The sequence below is a fragment of the Colius striatus genome, chromosome 4 (assembly GCF_028858725.1).
Source record: "Colius striatus isolate bColStr4 chromosome 4, bColStr4.1.hap1, whole genome shotgun sequence".
NCBI classification, from domain to species: Eukaryota; Metazoa; Chordata; class Aves; order Coliiformes; family Coliidae; genus Colius; species Colius striatus.
The window spans coordinates 56,067,414-56,093,610 of NC_084762.1; the positions used below are offsets into that span (position 1 = coordinate 56,067,414).

The following is a 26,197-nucleotide window of genomic DNA, read 5'->3' on the forward strand; positions in this document are numbered from 1 at the left end:
CAAAATGTTTACCATACGCAGACACAATAAAATCACTTTGGCGTGTTGACAGATCATGCTTAAATTAGATTTCTACAGCACAGACAAATGTTACAGATATATTAATTAAGGACAATAATGGTTATAGCTCTGACATTGTTGTGCAGAAACCTAAACAACACTTTTCACTGTAAAAGAGTATGACAAATCAAGTTGTCAAACTCCATAGTTCAGAAGCAATAACTGTTGGGACAAAAGTTTCCAGCATATAAGGTGTTACAATCAAATGTTGCTTAATATAACCTTGTGCATCATAAGGGGAAAAGCCAGAACTTTCCTTATACAGAATCAGCTGGTACAACACTATCTCCTGTCTCCTCAAAAATGTGCATTAGTACCTGCCCAAGCACAGCAAACATGGTGCCAAAACTTGACCATCAGCCAGGTCCTTTACATTTGAGCTTATTTTCAGGAGGTTCTTGATAACAGTATCTTCTTTGTCAATAATTCATTTGTCTTAGTTCATACTATCAGCATTTCTGAAAGATTCCAGAAACATCTGTCTGGGTGAGTCTAGTTCAAACTGCAGTGGTAATCTGCGTCAGTCCTAAATCATTGGATTCTTCTCTCTCTTGAGGACAGTAAGACGACATTTCCACGACTAGTCATACAGGTTTGTTTGTCCCGTCTCTTTCCCTCATATAAGCTGGGTCTTGCACAGTGTTTCTGACTCTGCTGGTGCTCTGTCTGTCCATCCTCATCTTAAAGGGGAAGCAGAAGTCTTTGAAACATCTCTTGAAGTTTTCATCCAAAAAAGCGTAAAGAATTGGGTTGAGGCTGCTGTTGGTGTAACCCAGAGCAATACAGAAGTAATAGCTGGATATAGCAGCAGTGCTGTGGGACACATCCCCTAATGCTTCAACTAGCACAAAAATGTGAATAGGAGTCCAACAGATAATAAAAACTGCCACAACCACAAGAACCAACCTGGTGATGCGGCGCAGGTTTCGATCTTTCTCTCGAGATCCTGAGAGAAGTCGGACGCTTTTAAGGCGCAGGATCATCAGAGTGTAGCAAACAATTATAATGAGAACTGGAATAACAAATGCAAAGACAAAGACACAGATTTTCATGAAGATGTCCCACCAGACATAATCTCTGTCTGGAAACTGCAAGGAGCATTCAGTGCTACCAGTATCTAGGAATGAGAGAAGCAAGAAGAAGAAAATTACTTTATTATTAAGTATTTTAAACAATGCAATTATCATAGTGATTATCATATAATGCAATATCAATAAATGGAGTTATCATTAAATCACTCCAAGGAAAGCTTTCAATTACCATTGAAACTGGTTTCTAGAAACTGGTCTCTAGGAATCACTAAGAGAGATATAAATCTCACTGAGATTTGAAGCCAGAATGAGTACCATGTTCAATGGAGTAGAAATCTCATAATTATTATCAGATTTACGTATGTTTTTGTCTGTGAGTGGGGACAGATTTTTGGTATCATGAACGGTGTGAACTGAATGAGGTTTGATCATAGGAAGATTTTGCCAATATATTATAATTGTGTAATAATCTTTTCCCACTTGCCTTCTTCAATGCAAAAGGAATGCACGTAAGTTCTTGCATTCAGAAACAAAAAAAACCAGTTTCTTTTCTGTTACATAGAAGCGAATTAAATATGTATATGCACAGAGTCAAATGGAAGGTGCACTTTTGCAGATCATGTAACTGAAAATTCAGGCCACACACCAGCCCACTGCCTTTCTGGTTGACCATGTCAGCATTCAGAGTCACAGGCTGTTGCTGGATTTTATGTCCAAGAAAATGTCTATCTGACATATCTTTCATGTCTATCTGACAGGAGACTGATAAGGAGTGAAATATCTGAGATTTCATTTGCTGACCTAATTGGAACCTTCCAGCATATAAATAATATGGAAAATTAAGAAACAAGGTAAATGGCAAGACAAGAGAAGGGGTAAATTTACAGCTACTATCAGCAGTTAAACTCCTTTGAAGACAAGTCAAGGGAGCACAGGAATTTTTCACTCTGAATTGTAGCTTAGATAGTACCCTGAGTACTGCATTATTCTTTGGCTTTTTTTTATTTATTTCTTTTCCTTCCTGAATTTGTCATTCCTCTACAAATTACTGTGCATTGGTTTTTTACTGAATCAGATCTAAGAGGTGGAATGATTCAATATACTCTTGCACATCAGTTTTTCATATCTGTCTCCAGCAGAGCTAACCAGAAAAATTCCATCAAACTACATTTCCCTGCTATTGCTTCACAAATCAAGACGATATTGCAGGGAATTTGTTTTGAAAAACAAGTTGGAGGAAAGCAGGGGGAGTTATCAATATAGTATCACACAGATATCTCTGTGGTTAGATATCCGAAAGCTGTTACCAAGTAATACTGAATGCTAAAATATTGAAATAAAAAAATGAAATCAAAGAGAAATATTTTGAGGTTTTCTTTCAAATAATATAAACAGTAATGACTGATTTTGAAAGCTGAAAAGTGAAAAAATGTATCGTTCGAGCCTGATGGAAGATGCTAAACTGACAGCACAGGAACACTCAGTCAGCTTTTCTAAAGCCTTTATGATCTAGGTTTTGATAAGTGTGGTGCTTTTACTTCATTTTATTCTAGAAATGCCACCAGTCATCTTCAAATAAGTTTTCATGTTGATTATTACTGGTACTTGTAGTAGATCATGGCTTAACAGCAACAGTAAAATCAGGATGCAGTTATAATATCTAGTAAAGCTGTATCCAGATGTGCAGTTATGGATAAAAGGGAGATGTTATCAGGGATGATGGCTCCAGACCAAATCCAGCTACTCACTGAAACCTCCTCACAGAAGAAACTGTCTCTTAGATCTACTGATATAATTTCATATGTTTATCAGAATAATTAGGTCATGCTTGCTCCATTTTAATAGAATTTGTATTTGGCAATGGTATTTTAGAATTCCAAATGTAACTGTTGCCTTACATTTCATTACAGTTTACTTTCTATGGAAAATCTAAATCTAAATTTATTTAGATTAATATGTTTCAATTGATATATATAACATTATGAATTTTATAGAACCCATTTATATTTTCTCAGTTTAGAATTGACAATAAAAAACCTTTTAATAATGCACAATATCATCATAATTTTCAGGAATTTTGGAAGATAATTAAATCCAATTTATATTTCATTCTCATCTGAAAAGATCAAGAATGAAGTAAAATGTCACAAACTTCGTATTTGATACTGACTTTTTCCACCCTGAAAGTCAAATACTGCAAACATATTGATGTATTTAAGAAAAAACCATTGCATTCAAGATGGTATTTCAGTGTAAATATATTTGAAATGCATTTGATATGCTATCATTTAAGATTAGTTTTCATAATAACATAACAAGTTTATTTCTGCTAGATACATTCTTAATTATGTCACCTTTAAGTATCCATATTCCTCTGTACTCAAATGGAGCCTTCATTACTCTTACCTGGAATACCAATAGTACCTCTAATTTTATTTTATCTTTAATGTGAACAATTTTTCAGCAAGAAGGGCTCCATTAAGGCCAGAGAGGGAATATTTATACAGACTCACAATTTATTCTGCAGGGAAAATGTTTCCAGAAGGACACCACTGGGAGCAGTCCTGTACCATGAGAACAAAAGAGACTAGCCGAGAATGGGGTGGGAACTTTAAATGTTGTTCAAATCTGAATTCATCAAAGGCTCTGTAGCATATAAACAATTTTGACCAACATAACACAAAGTTTCAGTCCTGAGCTCCGGCTGTCCGGCAAAGGGAGGATCCTTGCTTTTCCCTTTCAGCATTTATCAGCCCAATTCATGAACACAGCTGACAAAATAATTGGCAGTAAATGCTCAATAGAGACCTGAAATCAGACAAGCAAGGCTGAACAGTAGGAGCTGACAAGCATTTGCCAATAATTTCCAACCTCGGCTGGCCCAGCTGAGCTCTGTATTACTAGTCTCTGTTTCAGGAGAAGAAAAAAGCAAAAAAAGCTGACTGTCATACGTTATGGAAAAACCATTTCATCATAGCTGGCCTCAGAGCAGCCCCATGATCTAAATGTGATACTTACTATGAGTGGCAGGAATATTCTGCCATTTAAGTATGCTCCTACAAAAGGTCTCATACATACACAGACAATCATTCTTCCCAAATGAAGATGCCTGGAAGTTAATGTTTCCTCAGCTAGGTATCGTTTTATAGAGCCTATCAAAACTTCACTGGGTAGAAGGCTTATCTCACTGCAGACCAGAGCACTTAATCCCCCAAAGGGCTAAAAGCAGGGTTGCCAGAAGACTCTCCTGTCATCTACCCATCAGAACACCAACAGCAAGAACGAAATCTATATATCTTCAGTCAAATCAATCAGCCCTTGAGCAGCTGTTACTGAAACATTTTGCCTGCTTTGATCTATGTCAAACAATTTAACGCACAACATTCATTGTCTTTGCCAGCTAAGAGTGTCCTTATGTAAAGTTTACCATTTCTCTTGAGAAGAGTGAAACCTTTCTAATAGAAAGGTTTGTTAATTCAGAAAATTATTATTAACTTTTCAAAAGTTGATTTACACCTCAGACAAGACTGTCACCAAATAAATATGCACATCTGGCATTTTATTGAGCCATCCTTGGTCCCTACCCAAGGCCATCACTAGAGGCCTCAAGTCTTTTGAAGACACTCAGGTGCTCCTGTACTGCAATCACATCTGTGGTTTTGAAGCATATCTGTGTGAGAATGTTTCTCTTTCAAAATGAGATTAACTTATTTTGGTAAAGAGTTACCAGTTACAGAGGCTAAATCCACAGTCCTTCATGGATTATAAATGTCAAGCAGAGCCTTGAGGTGATCTGCATACAGATCTCATTGACTTTATGCTCTTGTAATTCCTTCCCTGACACAGTCTGTATTCCTAGCTCCTCTGCTCATTCCTATTCTCAGCTTATCCAAGTCTCCATATTGCATTTTAAACAAGAATTTGAGATACTGCCATAAAAAAATTAGCTTGATTTTTTTTCTCTCTATTGACTTTTCCTTTTTTCACCATTTCTTTCAGTTCCATGAGTCTTAACATCAATTATAGTTTTAATATTAACACTAATGACAAAAAATCTAGTTTCAGCTCTTGGAACTTCATCATAACTACTCTCACAAAATCTGCAAAAGATGCTTTAAGACCACGTTTCAAGTTTCATGCTAAATTGATCTTTGATCTATCTACTGTGATCAAATTCCTGACTGTTTTCCCCTACTGTCTGCTAGTAGGTTTTCATGATCTCATCACAACACAGACAATGTTTCAAAGAGCATTTTGTTCTTTAAGTTGGGCATCTGATATTAAATGATTTCTCTTTCATACTGTAATGTTTCACAAAATGTCAGAAATTTAGACATTCTGAAGAAGGAATAAATCAGGCTTAATCAATATTTGAAGCCATATTGCATGTCATTTGAGAAACAAAAAGCCTGAAGTATGACTGCTCACACTCACCTTCCCTGACTTTGGTACCTCCAAGCACTATTGCAGATATACCTACAGATGAGGACAACAGCCAGATACAGATATTGATTATCTTTGCCTTGAGAGGTGTGCGGAAGTCCAGAGCCTTCACAGGGTGACACACGGCAATATATCGATCAACACTCATCATGGTCAGTGTGAATATGCTGGTAAACATGTTATAATAGTCAATTGAAATAACTATTTTACACAGCACATCACCAAAGGGCCAAGAGTTCATCAGGTACTCAGTGCTTTGGAAAGGCATAGTAGTGGTAACTAGAGCATCTGCCATAGCCAGGTTGAAAATGTAGATGTTGGTTGCTGTCTTCATCTTTGTGTATCTGAAGAACAAAAAAATAAGGCTTTATTATTTCAAAATATGACTGTGCACACATAGATATATAACAGTTTATCAGTCAGGCTTTGCCAGAGTTGGGATTTTTTCTGTAATTTCTAATTTGTGAGAGCAGTGCACGCAAATACAAGGCCTTTGCGATAATAGTGAACACATTTGACTCAGCTATCACCACCTGTGTTAGCTGTCAAAACTGTTCACCACAAGCAGACTCAGATGTACAAATAAATTTAATCTAATTAGCCAAATGCTGGTTTCAATTCTGTTTTTTCAAATCCTTGTATAGGAAAATATCATTGTTAAATTTGCAAGTGATCAAAATGTTTTGTTTTTCCTTTTCTTATAGCTGTCAGTGATTGTGAGTTTTCTGAGTTTGTTTTGTGGAAGGAACAGTTATCCCATTTTCTGGCAACAATCCATGTTATCAGTTACATCTCCCTGGCCAGATTGTATCTTGTATGATACTTTCTCTTCCTTGAATTCACTACAACAATGCCAGCTTATAAAAGTTTGTAGTCATTTCTCTATTTAGCTCATTCATTTAAAATTTCTCCTCTTTTCTTATCATCAGCTTTTCCCAGTCTTTTCTTCTGTGACTATTAATGTAAAAGACTGTTTAATTAGGATACCATAGTGAAAAAAAAATCATAGCAACATTTTTTCTGCATCTTTTAATTTCATCAAAACAAGATACTTGTAAGAACTACATCAGCCTACATAGAAGAATCAAGTTTGTTTTTTTGAGACAGTATTCTGTTTTGCACTGCCCTGATGGTAGTTTGCCTCTGTGGCACTGCCTGTGTCCAAAGGTGTGGAGGTTTGCTTCCAGCTCTGTTATGGATATCAAGGATGAAGGACAGCCTGATAACATAAGGATATACCTAATTCTCCTTTCTGAAATGATTCCCTTCAACTAGTTCCTCTTGCTGTTAGTTTGTCTTACTCAATGGCAGAATTTCTTCCTCAAAACTGTTTCTCACCCCATATTTTGAATATATATGTGCAGATAATATATACAAAATTATAATGTGCACATGTATAATGTACACAAACACATCTGGCTAGATTTTCGTATCTGTCATTAATAATTTACAGTGGAAACATAGAATCATAGAATCATAGAATGGTAGGGGTTGGCAAGGACCTTTAGAGATCATCTATTCCAAACCCTCTGCCAAAGCAGTTCCACCTAGATCAGGTCACACAGGAACATGTCCAGGTGCATTTTGAAGACCTTCATAGAAGGAGACTTCACCATCCCCCTGGGTTGTTCTAGTGCTCTGTCCCCCTCACAGTAAAATAATTTTTTCTTGTGTTTGAATGGAACTTTTTGTGCTCTTGTTTCATCCCATTATCCCTTGTCCTGTCACTAGATACAATAGAAAAAAAGTGTCCCAACCTCCTGACATCCACTATTTATATACTTGTAAATATTAATGAGATCCCCCTGCAGTCTCCTCATCTAAACTAAACAGTCCCAGTTCCAGCAGCCTTTCCTCATAAGGAAGGTGTATATAAGATTTTATCACTTCAGCTATGAACATATAGCGTTATGTATCTGTTTTTCTTTAAAATTTTGATGTGTAAAAAGAAAATTTATTATTTTTAAAATTGAGCATTGTTGACAAAATGTGCCCAATATCTAAATTAGCTATTAATTAAAATATGGGCAGAAATGTCATTTTATGATCAATAAAAATATTTTAAATGGTATCTGTTTTTCTAAAACACTCTAATTATGATTTACAGAGAAAATAAAACCAAATATCTGTTCAAAGAACAGAAAAGCAAACTACGAGGGGAAAGAAAGTAAACCCTTCTCACCCAGACACTATGCCCAGGCTCACATCTTGAATCAAGCCATAGTTGGTGAAGCGTCAGAAGTCTCTGAGCAAAGGCAACCAAAAGAAAACAGCAACAAAAGCTCTATACCAATGGCATGATCTCAATGGCTCAGACTCCCTCCATCCCAGTTTGAGCTTCTCCAAGATCGAAAGAAGAGCAACGAGGCAGACAACAGTCAGAGTTGGGATTCTGCCTCATCCCAGATCAATCTCCTCATCAGGCCTTTCAGTAGAGGTAGCCATTAATTCTCTAGCTCACATTACAGCCCATAAGGCACTGTGCAAACACAAATATGAGAATGTACAGCCAGAAGAAACAGATATAAGACATATTAACAGACTAGGAACTTTCTTCCTGGTAAAAAAAAAAAAACAACAAAAAAAACCCAGAAAAAAAACCCAAAAAAACCCAAGAAACCCTCTCAGCTCAGAGTGTATCTCAGTTGTAAGATTGAACAAAAACTCATTAAACAGATTGCAAATTGTGATAAAATGGACTAATTTCCTTTAAATGGCTAAAAAGGACTAGTGGAAAGGTGATTTTGCTTCTACGGATATCACTAGTGATATTTGGAATTGTTATCTTGTTCATATTGAAAAAGAAAAAAAAAAGAAAAATTGGAAAGGATGCATTAGAAGTGCTACAAAAACAGGGGAAAGGACTGGAGAAAATTCTTACTGTGAGTAACTTAAAAGCTCGGCACATTTAGTTTATCAAAAGGAACATGGAGAGGTGACTTGATTACAGTGTCTGAAGACCTCCACAGGGAGAAAATAGCAGGTACTGAAGAGCTCTTTCTGACTACAAAGAAAAGCATAACAAGGACAAATACATAAAAGTCAAAGCTGGACAAACTCAGCTTAGAAACAATGATGGATTTTTCCTAAGAGCTAAGGTGATTATTGCTGGGAGCAAATTACGCAAGAAAGGAGTAATTTCTCCATCTTTTGATGTCTCAAAATCAATGTCTGCTGCTTTGCAAAAGGTGTGCTTCAGTCAAATACAAGTTACTAGGCTCAATATAGGAATATTTAAATGAAATGAAATGGTCTGTGATAAGCAGACATGAAGTAACTAATGGTTCTTCTGAATCATTACTTCCGCAGATGTTTAAGAGCTTCTCCAAGGGTTTGGATAGGGAAAGTTCGCTTTCATATATAGAAGAATTAGTATGCCCTTTTTTCCTTCAAAATGAGGAAAGTAGTGAGAAATAACTGAGAGGCTTTTATCAGCCTTGACATATCAAATCTCTGAAAGTCTTTATATCTGACATTTCCCATCCCTTGCAACCTTAATTCAGTTCTTTTTTTTTCTGTGTTAAACTGTGGCCATATATACCGTATTTTCCCAGTACTCCTTTCCCTTGTCCCATCAGATTTCCACTGGCAAAAGACAAAAGACTCTATGTAAAACAGAACTAGATTTTTAGGTAAATTTAAAACTCTTTTTTTTTTAAGGTGCAACATAAAGCATGTTCTCTGTATACCTACTGCTTATGTTAGACATGTAAAGTGAGAAACCTTAATTTTTTGGACTATCAACTTGTGTAAGTATAAGAAAATTACTCTCCTCACTACTATTGATCCAACAGTCGTCTCAGCATCAGCATTTAGACAACTTCTGATGTAGTCAAATGAAAGCTGTATATATGAGCAAAAATACAACAGGGAAAAAAAAAACCCTCAGTGTACCATTCCTCCCATAAAGCTCCGTGGAAGAACTTGGTGCATTTGCACATAAGAATCCCAGCTTTGATAACCTTATCAGGCCTGCATCTTGTGCCTAGCAGTCCCATGACTAGCCGGCCTGGTTCAAATCCACCCCATTTCACAGGCCACAGATGCCTCCTTGCACCACACACTCTGAGCCGGAACAGGCAGCTTACCCCTTCTGTGTCAGACTTTGAGTAAAGAGGCAGGAGACCAATAAATACTGCTCCAATAAATAGAACATTTAGGCAATCAGTTCTCCCAGGCACGGCAGAGGGATAATGCGTACCTAACTCAGGGATGAAAGGTGCCTTGGTTAGGCTCAGAAATGCTAATTCCAAACACATTATACTGAAGCAACCTTAAAACTCATTGATCTCGTGCTAGTAACGTAAAGAGCTTGATTATTTGATTACTTGAAAGCACTGGCCTCAGCGTAAATGAGATATTGGCCTTTAAAGTTATTAGGCAATATAGATTAAATCATACATTCATTTAAGAGTTTATAAAATTCAGAAATGCCTTTGAGAATCTGGACTCAATTATCCAAACTCCTTTCAGTGTTTCTAATTAAACACCTAAAAATTACTAAATGCCTGTATGCTTCTGAAGATACTTTCTTGCAGGCTTAATCACAATACCAGTTAAAGTAACACAGTGACTGCTGTTGCTGTCAGACATTGTGGGAGACTTGGAAGATCCATGACTTAAACACAAGATGAGGGATGGAACTGTTTTTCTACAACTCATATAATTCCACCAAAATAAAAGGTGATATTTCATGTATTTGGGGGGTTCCCATCTCATATCCTCCATTCACCCAAATCTGTACTTGAACAAGGTCAAAACAGTGATTGAGTAAGGGAAGTTTGCTTTCCTTTGCAAAATTAAAATTAGTAATCAAATACTCAAATTTCATTTATGGAAAAAGTACTATCTGCTTTGATTAGTCTAGAAGAGCAGATAGGGGAAACCTGGACATAATCACATCACAGACAGCACAGAGGTAATAACTGACAAATATTTTTTTACCGTCTCTGACATATAATGATCTCAAAGATCATTATTTATAAACTCTTGTCATATAAAGTGCTCATGGGAAATCCCATCTTGAAAATAGTTTGTTAAATACTGGGATTTCATAACAAGATAACAACTTTACTAATATTAAATAGTAATGGAAAGTCCCTCACTTAAATCAGGTGCTAGAATCTAATTTGAAGAGGGAAAAAAACATCCAAAGACTTCTGCTGTTCAGTGCTTTTCCAGACTGTTTGTCAAGCTATAAGCAGGCCTCAAGCCTCGGTATATTTTAAATAGCTGGAAAATATATGGAAACTCTGTAGAAAAATAGATTAAAATAAAACTTTGGTTTGGATGTATTTTTTAGCAGATATATAGTGAGAGTTTTTAAGGAACAAGTTTCAAATTATGTCTACTTATATGTCAAAAGTATTCTAAAAAGTGGACTTTCCCCCATTTCTCAGTTGGCTCATCATTACTGTACTTTTCCTTGTGGAGAAAAATTTCATTTGCACATTTTTAAGACAGTAAGGAAGAAATCACACCTCCTCTATTAATGAAATTGAGGTAACAGAAAAATTAAGCATGCTATCAAGGGGTTGGAATGCTTTCAGACAAAAAAATAAAAAAGAAAGTGCATTACTAAATCTACTAGCAGAGCCTCTTAAAGTTGTGATCTGAAACAGAGGAATATGACTCTAAAGTACACAGTAACACTAGTAAAGCTAATAAAAGCTGAGAGGGAAACTCTGGCCAGTTTTTTTCATGTTATAGGTTGAAATGAAATGAGGGATGAGGAGCAGCAAGACTAACAAATATATTATAACAACACTGTCCAATAGCAGAGTGAAAGTACCAAAGCACGAAATACAACTAAGTATAACAAACACATATTTTGGGCAGGTACCCAAGTCAGTGAATGAAAAGGAAAACTAAAGCACATCTAAAAGTAAATTGCAAAAACACCTATCAGCAGGATGCAGGCCCTGTTCCATCAGGTTCCTCTGCATGAAGTGTGTGGAAATCAAGCAGCTGAAAAACTAAGCCAGGAAAGCTCTAAATCCCAAGGCTATATTAAGGGCATGCTCAATATCATACTGCATCAGAACAAGGGGAAATAATAAAAACACAAATAAACAGCCCAGGAGAATCTATTCCAAATACATACTATATCAAAAGGATGGTTCAGCTATATTTTGGCTCTTTATAATGCAATATAAAATGCTTATGAATAATATGAAACTAAGAAGAGAATGTAAAAAACAATATGATGCAGTTTCCATGTTCATATTGAGTTGTATGGTATTATCACAGGTTGAACGACAGCCATAATTCCATACTAGATAACACCTCAGAAGACAAATATTTTTACTGCACACAGTTAAAAATTGCCTATCTCTAACATCAAAATTTTCATGAACCAATAAAAAAATTGGACACATTGCCTCCAAAATAGTGTCCTAAAGTGGAATTCTCTTTATTAATAAGTATCTTTAGGTACCTCTTTGTAAGCAGTTTGAAAAAAAAGCACAATCTTGTCTTGTATTCTCCTCGTAGGGAGCGTAATCAACCTGATTGTCGGAAGGTATCATTAAATTCCTTTCAATTTACCACTATCGTCACTCCTCTGAACTAGCCATAAACAAGATCTTGCAGATTTGGATTAGATGTGGAAGCTTTCCTTTTTGAGCTAAAGAACTAGCTTCTGACATAGAGAAGATTAAGTCTACATATACCCTGTTCAAAATAAAGAAAAATTCACAGTACCTAACGAAAATTAATTATGTTTCCTCCTTCTGTGATAAGGACTTGTAATATTTTTAAGTGAGCTTAAGAGCCTCTTTTTGAAGAAATATGCTTAATATTATAAACAGCAATACTGAAATGTTTGCTTCCACAGTTTTGGTACAAGAGCTCAGAGAAATGTCAAGGTGCTGTAATTTAATGTGGCTTAAACTGAAACAATGAGAAAGAAGAACTTTACAAAAAGCAGTATGAGTGTCTTGACAATCAGCTTATAACAGGTATCTGGTTTTTTTGCCCCCCTTGGTAAGATGAATCTAGACCATATTGACCAGCTGATTCTCTCTTGAGAAATTTTATGCTGTTGCAGATGCTTCCTAGTGACCAGTCGTACTACAGGTAGTTCCCAGGTTGTTACACTACCCATCCTAATGCTTCTTACTTGTCACAGGTACTCTGTCCTGGCAAGTCTGTCTCTAACAACATCCACATTTCCCATTGTTCTTATCTCTTGGAAGCATTATATTTTTCCTGAAGGACATGAGCTCCCTTAGCAAAGAGCTTCCTATATGTTTGTGGGAGAGGAAAGTGAGTAGGACAGACTTTGCCAGGCAGAGAGAACAAGACTCATTGCTCAGGAGGATAGAGATAGAGGCTCCAGCAGTAGATTTTTCAGAGTCTTGCTTTCTTATTCTTTGGAGAGACTCTGATCTCCACAGGTAGCTATGTATGCAGATGTTGGTTGGAAGCAGCCAAATGTTCCTGAACATTTGCTTCCTTTAGATATTTCTGGAGAAGAGAAATAAGGGAAGAATTCAGAAATCTCTCATGCAGGGCTCTTGAAGGTTGGAGATCACCCGTGTTTTTAAAACAAGGCACCTGGTCTCCACTTTGCCACAGGGATGAATAATAGCTGCCAGTGCTGAGAGTGTTTTATAGGAGAACTGCATGCTTGGATGTGTGGAGATCTGAATCTCTGATCAACATTCCTGTAATAAAATTGAATGGAAGACAAGGGACCTCACTCTCCAATAAGTATAGGATTAGTTAGTACGGCAATAAATGTATCTATCAGTAGTGAGCCAGCTCAGGGAAATGTCATCAGTTCCTCTTAGGAGGCAGCTGAGAGGCTTTCACTGGAGTCTACCCATTCCTCTGTTTTCCTCAACCGCCGCAGAGAAGCCCACAACACAGAGCAGCTTGATATACACATTACCAAAGGAAATTAATCAAGTGAAATAAGAAATAAGGGAATAAGACACTGAACAGCAGCTAGAGTTGGTAGCTTCCATGGTGAAAATATTCTTCTTCTTCTTCTATGCACTTTAACAAACCAGTCATCCTGAAAGACATTTCTAGCAATAAGTCCTGATGCTGTCTATCAACCTGCAGCGTGGTAAAAACAGATTTTTTTGAGTGTGAACACTAAATGAACTTTAAATACTTTGTCCAAACTGATTAGTTTGGATTAGTTTTAGAATCTAGAACCATGCAAGTTCTCATGTGTCACCACTCGGAAGTTTTTCCCAGTTTCCCTATGGTAGCCGCAGTGGCTAAGCTACCTACAATGCAATGGGAAGTGAATTTAGCTATGAGGTCAGTCAGCAAATATCAAATCCTCTGTCTTCCAGGTGCAGTGTAGGAACCCTAGATATTTGCTGATAAAGCACTGTTGAGTAGTACTGACTTTTGGAATAGAGATGAGCGGGCAGGTAGAGCACTGTGTGTTGCATAGGTGGAATGGTATGAGAAATTGAAAAAACAGAAAGGTTCTTCACACTTTCTTGACATGTATTAGTGGAATATTACGCACTGAAGAAAATAGTGTTAGGCTCTCATACTCATGCAGAGAAGGCTGTGGTTTCATTGTAAATAATGTCTCAAAACTGAAAATTACAAAACACCTAGAATTAATTTTCACTTCCCTAGGGATTAGAAAGTGAATATAATGAAAATCAAACTCTCTGGCTTCATTTCAATGATGATACATAGGCTAGCATTCAGAGTTACAAATAAGACCATGGAAATGATATGCACATTTATATTTTCTTTATTTATATTCTTTTTACATTTTGCATGGTCAGACACACCTCTTTCCATCTCCTCATTCCATCTGTGCCTTGCCCACATCTAACTCAGTTTGTGTACTCATGCTTGTCTGTAGACAAGATGACATTAATACTGCCATTTCTTTATACCTTTTAAACTCTAGAAAAAAGAATAACAAACAAAGCACAAAGTCTACCTTAAGAAGAACAGCACAGGTTCACTTTGCAAGAATCATATGATTTTTTAGACAAGAAGAGTAAAACAGAGACATGAGGTAAACTTCCTAGAAGTAGAATGTATCAAAGTTTTTCTGGATGCTTTTCCTTTAGAAAGCACTTAGTAATTACAATCAAAGCTCTCCATGAGAACTCATCTATTTTAGAGAATTTAACTTAGCTGACAAGCTAAACAGTTTTGATAGTGAGAGTAGCCAAACAGGAAAATTCTCCTCCCTTGCTCTTAATGCATCCCAGGCCATACTCATCACCAAATTCATAATTTCCTGCCAAGACATCCTTTCAACAAATTCAAAATCCTTTCAGAAAAAAAATGAAATTAATGGTCTCCATGCTTACTTCTCTCTGTGCCCTTCACTAGAAGGACTTAGCCATCCTGCCCTGCCCAACACCATTTCTCATGCTTTGTCCAGAAGCATGAGCTTCCCGACACACCCCTGGCTGAAGATAGGCAAGCTATCTCAAGTTTTCTGTCTTGACAGCAGACAAACTGGAAAGTTTTTGTAAGTTTTCACTTTCTGTCAGTTCAAAAGGGCTCTCTGTAATCTGTCTTGCTTCCAGACACTGATTCCAGTTACACCTTTCTCTGAAATAAATTACTACCTGGCTGCTAGCCCAGTGGAAGCGTTTGGATGGATATCAGATTACTTTTCAGAAGCCAAACCAATTACTCACTATAAGCTATAGACTCTCCCTAATACTATCTCTAGTAAATAGTCCTTCCAAGCCTTTCCTCTGCTTTCTTTGCTTTTTCAGTATCTGCCCTTCTCATCACAGCTTCATATTGGGAGCTCATACTGAGTTTCTTGCCAGCTTATAAGCCCCAGGTCTCTCTTAGCCACTGTCTAGCAGGGTATTAAAGATATTAGAAACATTTAAATTTTGTCTAAATTTGCTGTGCCTGTCTACAAATATGGTTTCATAAGCCTGTCCTCTTGTATGTTTTCTGTTACTTTGGTCTTTTTGCCAGTAATGTTCTTCAGCTGTGATGAAAATTATGCCAAGGTAGACCAAACCCTGCAGAAACCACCGAAGTGAGGTAAGGCCAGATGCTTTTTGAAGTCCTGTGATGAGTTACTAACAAAATGTTTGATATCTCTGTACTGGTAATAGTAAGGTGTAAAATATATAACTGGGTAAAAAAAAAAAAGGAAAAAGCTTCAAACTTCACAAAGTATAGTACACATCAGTCTTTACTTTTAGCAACAAAACCCTTGATTTTATAAAACAATGAAATCATACACATTTCAAGTAATAGAAAACAGGTAATTCAGTTAGGCTGACTCTTCTGGAGCTTCATTTTTTTGTTTCAGTACAATATTATTTCCAAATATAATTTAATAAAATTAGAGTACTGATTTAAAGTAAATCAACAGGTAGTATTTTGATATTATCAAAATCTATTATTGATTTAAACCAATATACTGAATCCATTTCATTTTTGCAATTTTTTAAAATATTTTCATAGTTATTTGGAATGGATGATGGAGAAGAATTAAAAACAAGTTGGAAAAGAGTTGATTCTATATGGTATTTCTTAATAGATTCTACCTGTTACATAAGATGTTATTTGCTTTGACAAATATAGGAACAAAATTGTATCGCTACTTCTAGTTTTTCTTTATCATTAGACTAGGCAGAAGAATACAAGCTTTCTCTTTTCCCTTAGGAATCAATCTATATAGCAATGACACACCTTCCCGTTTAAACTGGGTTTGAATGTAGAATATTATTCAGTTTGATGGAAGATTGAAAGATAATTTTAAAAGACATATAAGATTGGCTATTTAGGACCCTGATGATAGCAGCTCTACTCGGTAAATGACTTCAAGATGAATGAGGGTAAGGCACGTGAACAGAAAAAGAGAATGTGGAGTGGGTAAGAGACAGTATTTCCCAGAGTTTTTATCAGAGTATGTTTATTGTTTTGATAAGGGCAAATCCACAGATAAAGTTTAGTCAGGAGACTTTTCTTGCTTTCCAGATGTCAGAAGAAAGCACCATTTTCTTTAAAGCCAGCACTAAACTTTAGAGAAATAAAGTCAAGGAGGGGAACAGAGAGGAAAAGGAAAGAAGTAAATTACCAAGGACAAATAATTTTATTCATCAACTTCAGCCAACTCTTTCATTTCACCTCCAGAAATATCTTCTAAGACCTCAGAGGTAAAAGATCTCTCAGAACTCAAAGGTCTGGCTTTGAGATGGATTCTGACCACACCAAGATACACAGAGCTGTATAATTTTTCTCAGGTGAGATCAGATAACTTCACTTGATTTCTACAAAGCTATTTCATGCTTCCTCTCCTCTTCCACATTGGGAGGAATGTGCTTCTCGCATAATATCAGCATTTCCCACCAGTGCAAGCAGCAGTGATGCCCTCCTTCTCTCCTATTCCCTCCCTAGGAAAAGCAGTAGCCACAGGAGAGTATGACATTGCAAGGGCCATGGCTGGGCATGTCAGTCCACCAGGCCAGACACTGGCCTAATAGCAGATGCCCTGGGATGGGTAAATGTGCCTCACAGTTGATCGAAATACAGGGAGAGTTTCTGCAAAGCACCCATACCGTAAGAGAAAACTGCAATCAGTGTGCAAAGAGTGCAGGTGGTACTGCACACACAACACAAAGCTCTTTCTGCACATTAAAAATAACCACTCTCAATGTGCTTGCAATAGTCCATGTCTGGCTGTTAGGATTTTTTGTGATTGGTCTTTGGCTTTTAAATGTAACAGTAGCTGTGTGTTTAAAGTTAAAAAATACCAGTATCTCTGTGTACATGTGAAAAACCAAGTCAGAGGGCCATGAAGTGATCTTGTCAGGACAACACAAAGTGTTGAAGCCAGATAATAAAATCAAGAGAATCCAGCTCTCCTGAGACATCACTTAACAGGCCATGACACCACCATACTAAAGAACCCTCCAATTCTGCCTTCAATGTAAATCTCTATTTACAGGAGCTTTATCAAACAGCTACTTTTCTTTCAGGAGCTTGTACATGTCATCAAAGTGCCATTCTCCTGTTGTTTTTCCTTCTGAGGGAACTCAGAGAGAGTTTTGTCTCTCAGTGAAACACAGTCCACGACACTCAAAGGAAGTTTCAGACACCCAGCACTCTGCACGCAGGCTGCTGAGATGCTGATTCCTTGGTCTCTATGAGCTTTTTCAGCATCTTTTGTGCAGAAGTAGCAAAACCACCCCTGTGAGTGTCTCAAAGCAAAACACAGGCTAAAGTCTGCCTATGCCACAGCTTATGTCTGAATCTGAGCCTTTTTCTGAGGCATCTCAAGACTGCTTGAAGTCTCCTGAAGCTACCTCAGCCTTGGAACTTCAACAGTTTCACTGAAAGTGTCTGAACAAAAGAGGTCTTTTTTGTGTCATCCAAAAGATGTTGACTCTGAAGAAGTCAGGTGGTTGGACTAGATAATCTTTGTAGGTCACTTCCAACTGAACTTTTCTAACAATATCAGGTGTTGTTTAAAAGAGTAAGGGGAGGAGAAGCCAGGCCTGCATTGCCTGCTGATCTAGAGGAGGATAAGAGAAGGAAAGCAGATCTGAGATTCAAAGATATGAGAGACAGTAATGAGGGGACACACACAAACCCTGTGCTCAGTTGGACAGTAGAAACACAATCTGTCCCCATCCTCCTTTAGAGCTGTGACAGCTAGATGAGAGGCGACATGAGATGGCTGGAGGACAAGATCCGCCTCTCCCTCTCCACCTTCTTTCACAAACTTCACACAGAAAAATTGAAGTCTGCATTTTTGAGCAGGTCATGAAAAACCCATTTTGAGAGGCAGGCATGCAGAGAATGGATGTGAGGGGAAAGAGAGAGAAATGAGTGGTTAGGACAAAAATTTTAAAAGTATGCCTCTCACACAAACATTCAGAATATTTCAAAATCATAAGAACTGTTTGAAACTCATGGGGATGGGGGGGGCAGGAATGTTGCTTATATACACTTCAGCTACTGATTCTACCAGTGTTTAAAGCATTTGCCACAGAGAAAACCCAGGAGAGAGGGATACTGGAGGCAAAAAAATAATAGAATAAGAAGAAAAGTGTTTTGTCATACTTATTTATTTTTTATACCACATAATCAAGAGATAGACCAAGAGGAAACTGAAATAAAAGGCTACTGTAGGAACCGGTAGGAGAGTGATCCATAGCTAGCTAGACTCTCACAAAAGTAATCTTAGAAGGGCAACAGAGGGAGAGAAAAAAAGAAACATATATGCACCAGTACAATCCATGTACGCTAACTTTTAGAGCCAGCCCAGTTACTCAACTATCATTGTCAGTGACTGATAGCTGAAATTCTCTGCCTTTGCAGCTGTGTGTCTGTCAAGTATTAAGTCTCTTTTCTTGCAAGATTAACATAAAATGAAATTAAATCTCTGCTCTGAATGAAGGGTAAAAGGGCACTGAGGGATATAAAAATTATAGCATCACAAACTGGAGTTTGTTCACAAACCTGTTTCTCCCCATTGAATACTGGCATCTTTTTTTCTTGCATTGGCTATTAGAAGGGATTTACTTCCATTTTTCAGGAGTGTTCACTTGGTTATAACTCATCTTCTATAAAGTACCTCATCAATAACTTCACTGCTTCTAGTTAATTTCCCTCTATGTCAAGTCTGACAGTTATTTCACCATTCTGAAATTGCTTAACCCTTGTCACACATGCTTTACTAACAAGACACTCTCCAATACCTCCTTTTTTACTTTCTGTGTACAAGCTGATTTAATTTGAGCAATGAATACTCCATAATATTTTTTTCGGATTTTTTTTTTATAATTGAATGGACTGTGAAGCAAGAGTCCAAAAAGTTTCATGATTTCAGTCCCCTTGGGCTCTCATTATGGCCCTCCAAATCTGCACTGTGCAGGCATTTTCATAATTTGCAAAAGGAAAGGACAAAAAGGGAAAAATCACACTGCAAGCTAAAATAAACACCAATACGTAAGTGCAAATGTGAGTATTGGTGCATTTCACCAATAGTATAGTACAAAAAATTAACACACACACAGATTTCTCTTGTTTCCTGACAAACATTAGGAAAGGTAGACCCCTCTCAGCATCCGTTCTGCTCTCTTCAAGCCAACACCAACAACAGGAGCTAAATACCACTAGACATGAGAAATCACATCCCTTGCTTTACATTAAGCATTTCCTCGTATTTTTCTCCTTTCGTGTTTTTTCTCACGTTGTTAAACAAGACACTTGGGCAACAAGGCAACGATGTATCAGTGTCTGCATGAGTGTACACATAAGCCTTCCCCCGGGGTCTCTTCACAGGGGGGAAAAAAGGCTGCCTGCAGAAGTTTGTTTCTTCCACTTGAGCTTTCTCTCGGATGCAAGCTGCCTCTTATCCCTAGAGGGCACCCGATGAACGCAGCTCTGGGGCACAAAGCCCTTTCTCGCAAGCTGCAGGATTTAGCACTTTTAACCAGCTTCTCCCTTCTGTCTCCAACTGCATTTCCAGGCAAATCACTGGGACAGAAAAAGTTTGGGTCGCTTTGTTGCTTTATTCCCACTCCCTATGTATGCACACCCAGAGCGCTTCCATCAACAAACACCTCCCTCCACTGCTGACAAATCTGTACCTCTTCCAACAAATACCCCAAAGCCTCTTACCTTATGATGACAAACATGACCAGTGAGTTTCCCACCAAGCCGACAACGAAGACAATGGAGTAGACAGCAGTGATGATGATGGGGATGGCAGGGGAGATGCTGGTGTGGTTGTGCTGGGTGTCCCCAAAGGCCCCAGTGTCATTGCTGTCGTAGTCTGCCCAGCCCAAGAGCCAGCTGCTGCTGGTGCTTGGGGCACGACAAGGCTCCGGGGAGCAAGTAGAGTCCGGCTCTTCACGGAAAATCTGTACAGGGGCATCCATGGGGGCACAAGCAGGAGGGAGAAGGTGGGGAAAGCGCAGATGGCCAGAGATGAGTACACTGGAAAGAGGGAAGAGAGGGAAAGAAACAGAAGTGCTAACATGGCCACTGGCTGGATGTTCAGACTTCTGGAATTTGTATATGTTAAGGACAGCTCTGCTGTGATGGGAACTGTAATTTGCCAAGCAGAGATTTAAGCAAACAACATTCATATGAAATCATTACAAGTTTTACACCTCACTATGTAATGGGTAAGCGTTGATTCTCCAGATGCACAAGGAAAGTTTTCCTCCACTTTCAGGGACTGCACAGAGAAACAAAACAGCTAGGAAACAGCTCAGATCCACCCACACATATTAACCCTGTGTCTCCCATTATCCATATTTTAAGTCAAACTGCATCCTATTGACAGGGTATCCTTACTGCCTAAGCTCTGCAATAAGGGGGAAAGGGGCAGGGGGAGAAACCCACTACCTCCCTGCACATCTGCTTTGATATCCTAGCCTGTGTTATTTTCTTCCCAATTCCATACCTGCTTTCAAAGAAAAGACATATTAAAGACAACAAGTACCTGTTTCAATCTGGGAAAAGGAGCGGAGTCCTCAAACAGACGTTCTTTGCAGGGGGGAAAAACAAAATAAAACAAAACAAAAGCAGCTTTGCTTGGCTCCTGGAAGTACCACCAACCTTCTAGGACTTTTGAACCTGAGGCACCCACGCCTTCAGAGAGGTGCGCTGGCAGCAGAGCTGATTCCCAGGCGTGAGCTGCAACGTGGTAGCAGCAGTTGCTGCTGTTCCAGCTCCCACCACTTTATCTTTTTCCCCTCAGGCTCCCTCTGCCTCCCTCTGGCTCTGCCAGGGCTTCAGCAGCACTCTGCGCTGATGCACACGTTCTCCTCTGCCTCTGTCCCTGCAGCTCTGAAGCTCACATGACTTCTGTCTAAACACTGAGAGGCTGATAAATTAAATGAAAAGCAAGAAATAAGTTCTGCAATGAATAAATGCTTATTTTTAATACACTTTTCTGTGTTCCCTTTCCTCATTCCCTCTACACTCCCAGGCTTCAAGCAATGATCCTCTCTACCTTATTGAATCCCACAGGCTTTTCCAGACTAGTAACAGGAATTTTCAGTGTAGATGCCTTGCCTGGTCCATCAGCTCTTTTATTCTTTCAGCTCCACAGTTGTGCATCCAAAACACTTTTTGCTGGGTGGCTGTGCTCCTGTTCCTTTACACTTGCAACTTGGAGGAAAGTCACCAAGCAGAGAAAGGTACCCCGATTACTGTCCCTAGATTATTCAAGCTGTCACATAGCACGTGAAAAGCCAAGAATTCCTTGTAGCACTGTGAGAAGTCCACTCTCCCTGGGCTCCAGATGCAGACAGTGATGGAGAAATGGTGTGTTCAGAAATCACATCTCTCAAACCCTACCCCTAACATCAAGTAGGGTTGGAAATGCACCAATCTGTGTTCAAGATATCCCTTAATTTGTGCACAGACCTTGAAATCATCACCAGGAGTCCTTCTAAATGGCAAATCAGGGAAGGTGTGGCAAGACTTTGAGCTGTGCCCACTCCCTTGGAAGAGGTGAGGAACAGCCAGGCTGTCTGCATCTCAAAGCACACTGCAGGAAAGAAGGTCTCTGCGGGCAGTGGCAGACTGCTGTGCCTCCTCTCTGGGCACTTGATGAAGCACAGACAGCTGGGAAGGGGACTGTGTGTTTCTTTCATCCTTTTCTAACACTTAAACTTTTCTTCACACTCCTCATGAGTGTCTGTGGTCAGATTGCAGTTTCTATTTATAAAACAACTCTTTTTTTTCTAAACATCTGATCAAGATGAGAAATCATGTCAGATGTAGATTAAAAAGTTATACAGGAGCTTGAAAAGACACAAATTCCCCCTTCTTGGGGCAGAGACTTGTGAAACAATGGTGATGGCTTCCACCACAGTCATTGCTTTCTCCAGAACATCAGCATCTGCTCACTATCATCTGTATAGAGCTGTCTAAAAGTTTCATCCTTAATGAAAATCAAAATGCAAAACAGCAAGCATATGACAAAAACACACCCAAGCCAAATACATTTTAAGGATGGAACACAGATCTGGGACAAAGATATTTTTTTGGAAGACAAAGTGAGATCCTAGCACAACATGTACCTCAATGCCATTTTTATCCTCTGTAATCCATGAGTTGCAGATACACTGAAGGTAATTATTACTGCTACATCTTCTCATACATAGTTTTACTTGACGGTTTTCAACTTCCTGTCAATAACTTCCTTGGATTTCTCCACGTTCTGAAATTAAAATATACAAGAGAGCTGTAAATTAGCAATATTTTAGCATTCATTGTTAATTTATCTCTTATGAGCAATCACCTTGTTTGGATAAGTACCTTAAATCTTAAAAAAAACCCCAGTAAGATTAATAGCAGACTCCAAGTTTTTTCAGGCACCAGTAGTTGGACAGTAAGCTACTCTTTCTCTAGATAAATTCTATGCTGAAACTCTCCAGTGATCTTAGCACAAAAAAACAAAAAAAAGGTGTTCTCACAGCTACAGCCACAGACGTTTAATGGAGTGTGCATTGCAAGTACATGGGACTGGCATGTGATGGAGTTTGACCACAACACTGCAAATAATAGGGTGAACCAGAGGCAACATTTAAGTTGCTTGTGTGTTCCAAGTTGAAGCCTCAACTCTGGCACTTGGTTGTTGTAGGCCTTTGTAATTCAGTAGAAAGCAAGTACCTGAGCTAGAGAAATGCCTTTTCTTCTGAAAGTCAAATCAAATTCATGTAAACTGTTCCAAATAATCTTTTCCTTTCTTGAGTTTGTTGTCTTTATGAAAACTTTAATATCTGGACTATCAACAGTAACTGGTCTCACCACAGGTACTGGAAACACCTGTAATGATATCAAAAGGAAAAACAAGGGCAGAGGGAGAAACATGCTCCATCACCATCTTCCTCTTCTTCAGCACATAACTGCTCAGTGCATACGCCCTTCCCAATAGGCCTGCAGAAAAGGACAGGAGTCTCCTCAAGTAACAAGGGAGGAGAAAGAAAGGACATGCAGAAGACTTAACCCAGACTGTCCACACACCGATGCCAGAAGTCCCTCTTCCCTCTGAGAGCTTGCGTTAGACAAGAGGGCCTGTTCTTTCAAAGGAAAGCTAGGAAATATTTAGAGAAGAAAGAGCATAAAAGCACAATCTCACCACTCAGCTACAACTTGCCTCCAGCACTGTTGTTACAAATGTGTAGCTCACATGCCCCCAGATCTTTTTTTCACTGGAATGCTGTAGAGCCAGTGTTCACCTCACTGGACTTTGGGAAACACAGCAGAAATCACCTGGGCTTCTTTCACTTAAAATGCAAAGCTTTATATAAAATTCTACATTTAACGAATATTGTTTAAGTTGTGAATTCCAGCCCTCAAAGGTGAAACATCACCACATTCAACTGTCTGATACCTAGGCAGTACAATATACGGGCATTTACACAGCCTTTTTATCCCCACAGGCAGGTTGCCTCAGTCCCAGGTCAGCTACACAATATTGCCTCACTAAAATGGAAGGACAACCATAAATTGAAAGCTTTGTAAAATGTTTTCTTTCACAATCCCAGTGAAATTCTTTGAATGAATAAGGAACATGGTAGGAGGGAGATATGTGATATTTAACAACAGCAGGTGGGAAGGGCTTCAGCATTGTCTTTTTTAATAACAAAAGTTAAAGTAAAGAGCTGCCTGATCAGCATACTGCTTCAAAACTTTAACAATGTGCTGGAATATTAATACAGCCCTGACTCAGAGGTAAGAATGAAGCACACTGAATCACCAGCACGACTCTGTGCGACAACTGCTCACCGTGCTGTAGCAGACACCCAGCTCCATCACTCCTGCACCTGCAGGTTTTGACTGCAAATTGCTTAGTTGCCAGCATTCTTTCCCAGGAGACCACGATACTTTCTAAGTTTAAGCTAACCAGCAGGACCAGGCAGACTTTGAAGTTCAGCCATGAGTTGTAACACTGGATACTTTGATGCAGGATCATTTGCAGAGATCACTTTTTATTCTGGAATTTGGGAGGGAGGCCAGGTGAGTTAAAATAAGCAGAGTTCGTATTCATTTTTACTACCAGATTGATCAAAGGCTACAATAATAGTGAACCCGAGCAAAAGGACACAATGCTGGAAACACTTTCTGATGGATCCAGTTGCCAGGGAAACAAAGTTCCCCAGTCTCTCTCCATCCAGAAATGTTAGTTCTATGTTTGAACATAGCTCTCAGGAAACTATGTATTTTATCCTCTTCAAAGACAAGCAAGGGAGAAGGAAAGGGGGAGATTAGGGCAGGGAGTGAAAGAGGCAGGAAAGCATACGACACGCTTCTTAAACAGTTTCTTCACACATATTTTGGTCAATAATTAATAATATTTTGGTAAATATTCAGCATAACACTTGTGTTCTGGTTTTCACTTGTAAAATAGCAGGAGTTTGTGTTACATTTTAAAATAAATTACTAGTACTTCCATTGTCACCCTCAGAACCTAATGAAACCCTACACACTGGGACAGTTTCCATGATTTGTCCTAAGTCACATCCATCTTCCACAGCAAAGTCCTTAGGAGGGTAGAGTGAGACCAAACAGCCTCAAAATGCCAACTGCAGGAAGGCACTGTGTAGATGTCAAAAGGTGTCTAATCCCAGGACTTTAAAAAGGAAAGGTCTCATACAGACGAGAATTTACTAGCATCAAGGAGGTCATTGGCTGGGATAAAGGAGTACAGCAGGTTATAAAAGGAGGCCGTTTTCTCTGCTATTGCCCAGGCAGCTGTGGCACACATTCCAGTGCCTCAGGGCAACAGCAGAGTTATCGAACACTTTGTTATTTTGCCTGCATTTAATTTCATCAAGGTCCCTAGCTGGAAGTTTTTTAACTTTCCATTTTTCTGGAGCAGGTTGCAGTTGTGTCTCCTGGAGGAAACTCAAGGATGCAGGAAGTGTCTCATCATGAGCTGAAGAACAGCATTTAGTGCCACTCTTTAAAAGATAAAGTTGTAGTATTCCCCAGATATCTGCAGAACAGACACAGATATCCGGTTTACAGACCAGAGCATCTAATAAAGATTTTTTTTTTCAACTAAAACACAAAACAACACAAAGCAAAGTCTGTCTAATTATTATTTACAATTACTTCTTCCATGAGGCACTATCAGTCAATCATCCTTCAAAGCAAGTTATCTTCCCAGCATGTAGGAGCACAGTTCTGCTAGTACACTGCTCCAGGAGGGGAGAAGATCAGCTAACGCAACCTAAACTTTCATCCAGCTTCATCTCTGAAACACAAGATGATGTTGATGCCATTGACAAGTTTTATGGGAAGAAATAAAAGCCACTTTAAGATTAGCCTGGTTGTTTCTTTTCAGGATGATCCCTGTGAATTGTATGGGATAAGTACTGACTTCTCCTCAAAGAGCTCTAGCTCCTGCAGAGCCTTCTCTTTACCTTTCTGATAAGAAAATAGAAATGGTTCATTTTCTGAAAGTAAGAATTGTGACGCTTATATGCCAACGATATGTAAATCTTAACCTTCTTTGCTTCTGACACTCACAAAACCAGCCCCGAATTACTTGAGGTTATTTGAGCGCAGTGGAACAAGGGGTTAAGAACTGGCAAGCAATTACTCAAATACAAGGGTCAGGGAGGAGACTAGAAAAAGAAAAAACAAAAAAAAAAATAAAACGACACGGGGACCGGGCAGTCGCGGAGGAGGAGGGCGAGGAAGAGGAGGAGGAAGTGGTG

At 38.6% G+C, this 26,197-nt stretch overlaps 1 protein-coding gene across 2 annotated transcripts; it reads right to left on the reverse strand.

Moving 5' to 3' along the window:
* Window positions 1-644: 644 nt before the first annotated feature.
* On the reverse strand, window positions 645-20,392 carry OPRK1 (opioid receptor kappa 1). 2 transcript variants are annotated; one of them, XM_010209066.2, is made up of 3 exons: window positions 20,133-20,392; window positions 5,526-5,878; window positions 645-1,177 (listed from the first exon to the last, which is right to left on the reverse strand). In XM_010209066.2, exons 1-3 carry the CDS (start codon window positions 20,390-20,392, stop codon window positions 645-647), a joined length of 1,146 nt encoding a protein of 381 aa, XP_010207368.2. The 2 variants fall into 2 exon arrangements, with proteins under 2 accessions (XP_010207368.2, XP_061851080.1); XM_061995096.1 differs by having other exon boundaries at window positions 645-1,167; window positions 5,522-5,878.
* Window positions 20,393-26,197: the final 5,805 nt, after the last annotated feature.

Excerpts from the sequence above, each read along its gene's own strand:
- OPRK1 (XM_010209066.2), bottom strand. The coding sequence starts at position 20,392 with ATGGATGCCCCTGTACAGATTTTCCGTGAAGAGCCGGACTCTACTTGC. Across the intron at positions 5,879-20,132 it reads GTCATGTTTGTCATCATAAG|ATACACAAAGATGAAGACAG; the intron begins GTAAGAGGCTTT and ends TTTGTTCTTCAG. Across the intron at positions 1,178-5,525 it reads AGGTACCAAAGTCAGGGAAG|ATACTGGTAGCACTGAATGC; the intron begins GTGAGTGTGAGC and ends TCTCATTCCTAG.